General features: G+C 42.4%; 1 protein-coding gene across 3 annotated transcripts in view; it reads left to right on the top strand.

Moving 5' to 3' along the window:
- The window catches only part of C12H19orf12 (chromosome 12 C19orf12 homolog), a 42343-nt gene extending 34244 nt beyond the window's left edge, over nt 1-8099 (top strand). For all 3 annotated transcript variants that reach the window (XM_075433377.1, XM_075433376.1, XM_075433375.1), the window contains exon 3: nt 7051-8099. In XM_075433377.1, the coding sequence (XP_075289492.1) occupies nt 7051-7316 (266 nt within the window). In that variant the 3' untranslated portion in view covers nt 7317-8099. The remainder of the gene's footprint in view (nt 1-7050) is intronic.
- The last annotated feature ends 576 nt before the right edge of the window (nt 8100-8675 follow it).

An 8675-nucleotide genomic window follows, 5' to 3' on the forward strand; every position in this document is an offset into this window, starting at 1 on the left:
TACAAACACAGAGCTTAATTAATAGCCACAAGTAATATTTTGACAAACATATGACTGAGGTTACTCGGAACAAAGAAGCGAAACTAAGCTTTTGGAAGAAATTTGTAATCTGTAGTTCAGAAGCAAATTTAAGAGTGTAAGTGACCTCATTCTTGAGTGAGATGATGAGAAACACTGTAGTTGTTCTTGGGTGTATTTTCTCATTTTGTTGAAGTGTTTGTTTAAGCCTTGATAATGCCTCCCCGTCAAGCTCAGTGTTCTTCAGCCACTGATGCAGGCACAGTGACAAGTATACCTATTACTGTACACTGAAAGTATACCATAGCAAAAGTACAGAAGAAGAAAAGTAAATACTAAGTATACTAAAAGCGGTGTCACAGTTACAGTGCAATTAAATCAGAAAACCCTAATTGAACTTATAAAATTGCCAAGGCAAATGACCCTGGTTCTTCAGAGGGTGTTAAGACAGTTACAGGGACATTTGCAATCAAGTGCACTTTCACTGACACAGGCAGCCTGGCTAGGTGTGGGACTAGATAGCTGGGATGCTCCTTGGTGCTGCCTTGCCCCAAAAATTACAGGATGAATTCCCTTCCATCCGCAGTGGTCACCGGAGAAACTTGCAGCGTATCATTGCTCTCTAAGGACTGCTTGCTCTGAGAAGAATGGATTGTGGATGTGTTGCTTGGGGGGCAAAGGTGTAATCATGTAACAAATCTTGTCTCAATAAACTGGGAACTTAGACCTCAATACTTCTAGGGGCTGTTGCATTAAGTGCCCCTAAATCAGATATTGATGTTCTCATAAAAGTTCATTTAAGGTGAATTTGGCTGTTGTAGGCTTTCAAGTATTTCTGTGGTATCACGGGAAAAGTTGCCAACTGAGTAAAATGTGCAAATTAAGGAATTTTTGTCCAATGAAAAACTGCATCCCTGTGAGTGTGTTGTCCAAAAAGCGGATTCTTTACCTGGTGTGCAATAAGCCAATCCTCACACACTCAGGAGAGATACTGTTTTATTCAGGCCTGGGTGCTCGTGGACTTTCCAGAAATCAAGCACACACAAGGATGGTTTCTTGATTACATTGATACATTAAATTCGTGCATATTCTATCTGTCTAATACATACTCATTCTAATCTACATGCGTTGTCAGCTACGTGGCGTCATTCTTCTTGGCTCCTTTCCCACCCCTTCTGCGCGTGTCTTCCTCCTTTTGGGAGTCTCTGGTGGTCGTCGGTGCTCTTCCCGGATGCAGTACCCTAACTCCTTTTATCTGTGCGTGGTCACATGTCACCTAAGCACAGCTTAAAGCTACTTTCTTTTCCCAACTTTGCTTTGTTCCTTCAAGAAGGAGCATTTGTGTTTGATTAAATGGATAGTATAGATGGCCAAGGTACTCTGTTTCTAAGCTTAGGTTAAGCATTAACATAATTCTAGTCATGCACTGCTTGATCAAAAAGGATGCTACTTAGACACAAACAATACCCCTTCTTTCCAAGGGAGAACTTGTTCTATTACAGTCTTCCCCCTTTTTGAGGCTTAATGTGTTTAAACACCTTTAAGTCTCAACTTATTCCTTCCTATCTCCCTAGGATACAAAGAGGTACATAATGAATTAGCAATCAGCCATTTTATTTTTGATTTCTCATTTAATATTTACAATGTCCCTTTGGTGTGGAGATCTGTGGCAGGGAAGGCATTTTCTCTACCCTAGTGTAATGGATCCAAGATTCAGTTCCTTGAAGTTTCACTGCTGTATTCGTAGTCAGCAACACCTGATAAGGTCCTTTCCACTTTTCTGCCAATGGTTCATCTTTCCACATCCGTAGATATATTGAATCTCTGGACTTGAAGAGATGTACTAGTGATTTCAGAGGCACAGAGCTTTAATCTGGATGTACCTTAATAAAGTTGCCCAGAGAGATGAAGTATTCTTTCAAAATCTGTTCCCCATTTGAGTGCATTTGACTGTCTTTCCCTGTTGAATTTACAACGCAAGTTGTCCCATATAGTATTTCAAATGGACTAACTTCTCTCTTGTTCGTGGTGTTATTCTGAGTAGTGCTAGGGATAAAACCTTGGTCCATTTCATCTGGGTTTCCTGACATAATTTCATAATCTGTTGTTTAATTGTTTGATTCAGTCTTTCTACTTTGCTACTGGATTGTGGCCTCCATGGAGTGTATGAATCCCATTTAATCTGTAAGAATTTTGAAACTTCTTGAATAGTCTCTGCTACAAAATTGGGTCCCCTATCTGATGAGAACCCCTCAGAGACTCCAAATCTAGGTATTTTAACAGCACTTCGACTACTTCCCTAGCTTGGTTGGTGCAACATGGGAAACTTTCTGGCCAGCCTGAAAAGGTGCCAACAGTTACCAATAAATATTTATACCCTTCACACTTAGGTAATTCTGAATAATTAATTTGCTAGTAACTCCCAGGTACAAAGCCTCTTTTTACCTCTTCTGGTGAAGGTCTTTTCTGAATTTTGGGCTTGTTTCTCAAACAAGTTTCACATCCCTGTGTAGTACCTTTGGCAAGTTTTAACATATTAATGCAAATTGCATTAATATTTTTTTACCATGTCTAGAGCTCGAATCAGTGCAATTAATTCAACCTTTTGGGCAGAAGTGTTCACTGGCAGCGATGCTGCTTCTACTTCTGCTTCCAGGGTGACAATGGCATATCCAGCTTTTCATTCCCCTTGGATGACAAAGCTGCTCCCATCAGTGAACAATTCCTGATCAGGATCCTGTAAGGGGACATCTCTTAGATGCACAAGGCTGGAGGACACCCTCTCAACAGTCTGTAAATTGTGTGTTAATTCTTCTTCTTCATGCAAAGGCAACAGAGATGCCAGGTTCAAGGCACTGGATACTTTCATTATTACATGCTCTTGTTCAAGCAGTATTGCTTGATACTATACCATCCTGCTCAGAGACAGCCAGTAATGTCCTTTCTTTTCCAACACTGCTGCAACAGCATGTGGTACATAGACGGTGGTTATCTGCCCCAAGGTTAGTTTTCGCGCCTCTTGAAATAACAGTACAGCGGCTGCCACTGCCCTCAGGTACCCTGGCCATCCAGTGCTTACTTCGTCTAGTTGTTTTGAGAAGTAAGCCACAGGCCTTTTCCAGCTTCCCAGGGGCTGCACAAGTATTCCTAAAGTTTGGTGTTCTCTCTCATGTACATAACGTTCGAAAGGCGTTGTCAGGTTTGGGAGGCCTAAAGCTGGGGCACTCGTGAGAGCAACTTTTATTGCATTGAATCCCTTGCAACAGTCTGGAGTCCATTCCAGGAGCTCTCCTGGCCCCTTAACAGCTTCATACAAGGGCTTAGCCATTGATCCACAGTCGACACCATTCGGCCATTCCCCAAAATGCTCTTAAGTTATTTCTTTGATTTGGGGGGGTGCAGTTTGACAGATTGCTTCTTTTCTTTCTGTACCCAGCTTTCTCTCTCCCTGGGATATTTCAAATCCCATGTACATTACAGTTGTTTGGACAACTTGTGCCTTTTTCCCTGACACTGTATATCCAGCCAGCCCCAAAAAGTTTAGTAAACTTATGGTTGCTTCTTTGCATTCTTCAGCTATGTCTGCCCCCATAGTATATCATCTACATACTACAATAAGGTAATGTTAGTTTCTTTACCTTGCCATTGTTCCAGGTCTTGCTCAAGTACGTTTTCAAAAATTGTAGGGCTGTTCTTGAATCCCTGGGGAAGTACTGTCCAGCACAACTGCATTTTCTGCCCCATCATGGGGCTTTCCCATTCAAAGGCAGACAGCTTCTGGCTTTTTTCTTTAATGGGGATGCAAAAGAAGGCATCTTTCAGGTCTAATATTGTAAAATAAACATGGGAATCAATTATGGTAGTTAATAAGGTATAGGGGTGAGGTACCACTGGATGAATGTCCATTGCTATTTGGTTGACAGCTCTCAAATCTTGTACTAATCTGTATTCTTGTGAGTGTGGTTTCTTAACGGGTAAAATTGGAGTGTTGTATTCTGACTGGCATTCCCATAAATCCACTCTCGAGAAAATTTTTTATAATAGATTCCAATCTGACACGGGCCTGTAATTTCACAGGATACTGTTTTTGTCTTACCAGTTTAACTGCTGGCTTTAATTCAGTTTTTACTGGATAAGTCAGTTTGGCTCATCCAGATTTCTCAGTTGCCCGTACAAAATGGGTTATAGCATCCTGTATCTGTGGGAACAAGTTGCTTGGTGCCTCTTTTGTCTTCCATTGTCTCAGACAATTCCTGTAGTACGTATATTTGTGCTTCCCAGGCATTATTTTGCAGAATGTGAATTCTTATTTTATTTGCATCAAAAGTTACTTGTGCCCCTAGTTTATTCAATAAATCCCTCCCCATTAGAGGTATTGGGCATTCTGGCATATATAAAAACTCATGTACAAACATTTTGTTGCCAATTTTACATTTAATTGGTTGGAAGAAGGGTCTAACCTCCCAATTTCCCATTGCACCAACTACAGCTGTGGAATATTCGTTCATGGGCCCCTTGCAACTATTTAATACAGAGTAAGTTGCCCCTCTATCAACTAGGAATTTAACTACATCATTCCCCAGCTTAATATCAACCAGGGGTTCAGCTGGAGATACCATTCCCTCAACCCCCAGTCCCCATCGATTTGAGTCCTCCTCCACAATCCCAATCAATTCTCCAGGTATCAGGGTCATAGGTGGAATGGGACCTCAATTAGACTGTCCTTTTGGGCACTCATTTTTTCCAGTGTCTGTTTGCTTACACAGGGTATGCTGATCTCTCTATCTCTAATGAAATCCGAATTCCTAATCCTCTGCCTCTCCCTCGCCCCCCGGCCCCTAGATGGAGCCTGAGCACTTGCAAAGGCAGCTGCCGATATTGCCGCATTCTGTTTCCTAACTCTTAATATCTTGCCAATCTGGGTTATGATTTTCAATAATCGTCTTAAAAGATTGATACATTTTGTCAGGATTGTCCCAGTAGGATCCTGCAGATTCCTTCCAGGTCATTAAATCTGATGTTGTAAATGGTACCTTTACATACAGGTAAACTGTACATACAGGTACATGCCTATATGAAAACATACAAGTGACTATGGTCTGGACCTACAGCTTGATGAAGGGGGGCTTGGATTTCAGGATGCTACTACGCACTGGTTCTTCCTGCTGCCGGACTAAAAGTTTCACTACCCTTGTCTCTACTTTCCATACCACTTGTAGCACTTTCCCTATCTGGAGCTACTAACATCTCTTCGTCTAATATCCTCCTCTTCATCCTCTAGCTTTAAATGTCTCTTTCCTATACTACAAGCAGAACAACACCGCAAGGGCTTTTTCATATTGCCCATCATCATCATGACATTAGAATCTGAAGTTAACAGTTTACACTTTTTCCAAGTCTCACGATGATTTCACAAATAAGAAAAATATGTCTGTATAAGGCACCTCATCTCATTTATCTAACCTTCTGAAAAACAATGGTAACTGTAAAATAATATTATAATTCAAAGTGCCATCTTCTGGCCCCTTTTCTCATTAGCCAGTTTATACTTAGGCCACCAAGTGTAACAGCGTTCAACCATTTTTCCTTTTGTCAGGGGATCCCTTCCAAACTTGTCTCAGTATTTTAAAACACAACCCAAGGGGTAACAATGAGGTATTTTAGATCATCAGGAACCCATATTTTCACCCAAAAATAACTTTTTCAACCAAGACTTCATATACTCCAGTCACCGCTGTCAAACATATATGACTTATTTCCAGTATAACCAATTTCCAATATACACCAATGCATGCATATACCTTAGTATTTTATGCTCCAGTCGTCACTGAAGCACATATGATTATTAACCAACCAAAAACCAGACAATATCTTGTTAACAAGCGTTGCACCATTGTGTTGCTTACCTGCTCTGGCCAGGGAGAATCCACGTGGAGTCCCCGACCAAAAGGTCGGTGCGTGCTGGAGTCCGGAGAGCAGCATCTGCCCGCCGACAACAGGCAAGTCGATCTGGGCAAGGTGTCATGGCTGTCCCATCTGGGGTACCAAAACGGTTGTCCAAAAAGTGGATTCTTTACCTGGTGTGCAATAAGCCAATCCTCACACACTCAGGAGAGATACTGTTTTATTCAGGCCTGGGTGCTCATGGACTTTCCAGAAATCAAGCACACACAAGGATGGTTTCTTGATTACATTGATACATTAAATTCGTGCATATTCTATCTGTCTAATACATACTCATTCTAATCTACATGCGTTGTCAGCTACGTGGCGTCATTCTTCTTGGCTCCTTTCCCACCCCTTCTGCGCGTGTCTTCCTCCTTTTGGGAGTCTCTGGTGGTCGTCGGTGCTCTTCCCGGATGCAGTACCCTAACTCCTTTTATCTGTGCGTGGTCACATGTCACCTAAGCACAGCTTAAAGCTGCTTTCTTTTCCCAACTTTGCTTTGTTCCTTCAAGAAGGAGCATTTGTGTTTGATTAAATGGATAGTATAGATGGCCAAGGTACTCTGTTTCTAAGCTTAGGTTAAGCATTAACGTAATTCTAGTCATGCACTGCTTGATCAAAGGAACACTACCTAAACAGAAACAGTAACCCTTCTTTCCAAGGGAAGAACTTCTTTTATTACAAGTGCGTAAAGGACTTTTTAGGAGTAGTCAGTGGAGCTGGAAATTTTGGAGGCAGAGGTGAGGGTTTCCCTTCCGTTTCCTTCCTTCCACCAGGCCGTCTGTGTCGCTGGGCAGCAGTGGCTTGTGTGGATTCCTGTGGAAAAGCACTGCCTACAAGTTAGACCGGTAACTCTCTGCAGGAGAACAACCGTGCAGGAGTGCAGCGCTGGTTTCTCAGCAGCAGCCGCAGTTATGTCAGCTGTAGGGGACCCCTCTGCTGCTCTGCTGATGGCCTGGAACCTCTCTGCTTGGTGGAGTGTTTGCTGACCGGCTGGGGCAGGTGGTGGGGTGTTGGCTGGGTAGGGGAAAGTGCGCCAGTGTCTTAACATTAACTGGTAAAGAGTAACCTCTCTCTCCGTTCTAGGAGGAGCATTTGGTGGATTGCTCGGTGCCTGGATGTCTGCTGGACAGTTCAAGCCGGTCCCTCAGATTTTATTGGAATTGCCTCCTGCCGAGCAGCAGAAGCTCTGTGATGAAGCCATTCATATTCTCAGGCAGTTAGACTGGACTGATGCTGTTCAGCTGACTGCTTTGGTCATGGGAAGTGCTGGTCTCCAGGAGAAGCTGACAGCAATGCTGATAAATTACCTCTCTAAAGAGCTAAGTGCAAACGTACAGTATGGAGAATAAACCTTTCCAGAGCAGGCTTTTTACAGTGTAATAAATTTTACTCTAACAATTGTGATTCTTCAACATAGCAATTATTAGTTATTGGTGCTAATTATGAAGGTTGGCAGATCGAAGTACGGTTTGGGGGTTTCAGGGGTTTTGTTTTGTAAGGGCAGCATTAGATTACTGCGTTATTCTGACGCTGACTTGCTATGTAATTTTAACTTACCCTGCCCTAGAACTGAATTCAGAATCACTGAAGGGAATTATGTTTCTCTTACGCTAATGTATCACTAGTTAAAATTTGCAAAGTCATCGTGTTTTATTAGGAGATGTAATCCTGTTTGTGTAAGTGCTTTAATTTTCTTCCGTGGGTGACATATAGGTGCCAAAGTACCTAGGGCACTTTGAAGAATTTTACATACTGTCTGTTTCAGCCCTGCAAAAGGACGTTATAAGAAAGTATGTTACTCTACTGTGAACTCAAAGAGCTCAGTGCTTACGTTATTCTTTGTCACGTTTTTATTGTAATTCTTGAGTTATTTATGCCTTTCTGTGAGAAGTGAAGCCAATGCCTAAACAGGTTTTAAACAACAGGTCAACAAGCTGTGCCCAGTCAGTAGCTGCTGGTGTCCTCGAATGGGAAGGCATGGCAAGAATACACTTCTGAAAAAATGAAGAAGCAAGGAACTGAATCTGCCATTTTTGTACTACGCCTAGGATTAGGGTTGTTATTTCAGCATTGGTTTCTTGACTGAATCTGAACAGCTGGTCCTCTGTTTGCATTAAAATATTCATAAGGAGCATGGTAGTGGCCTGTGTTTTGCTTTAAAGTAAACGAACTCTTTAAGAACTGGGTACTGAAATTCGAGGAAGAAGGCAGCCCTGTACTGGTCAGCCAGCGGCTGGCAGCAGTAGTGGTGGCGTGGGATGACCTGCCTGCTGCGGCGAACACTGTGAGCTCCACGTGCAAGGCTGCCGAATATCCCAGCCGTGTGTTTGCCATTTGTTTCAAGGCACTTGTAAGACAAGTTCCTAAGTAGAAAAATATACCGGTGTGCCCTCTTTTGTGTTTGAAACCAAGGGAAACTACTGTGATAATTTCATTTGCCTAAAATGAGGATTTGCCTCTCTGTGTGTGGTGAGGTTTCTAGATGTTGGGTATGGCTAAAAAACAGGTGCTCACTGAAAGTTGCGTGGTTGAGCACCTTGATTCTTCCTCGGAACCTGAAATGTTCAAAGAAATTCATAATGGTGTGACTTTGTAGAAGATCTCTGCAATGCTGGTCCACTCATCTGTGCCTTTGCGCTGAATGTAGGAATCTGTGGGATTGCTTTGTGTGTGTGTTGCAGTACGTGGTTTGTGTTTTAGTGGCTCCC

This window comes from Opisthocomus hoazin, chromosome 12, assembly GCF_030867145.1.
Source record: "Opisthocomus hoazin isolate bOpiHoa1 chromosome 12, bOpiHoa1.hap1, whole genome shotgun sequence".
Lineage (NCBI taxonomy): Eukaryota > Metazoa > Chordata > Aves > Opisthocomiformes > Opisthocomidae > Opisthocomus > Opisthocomus hoazin.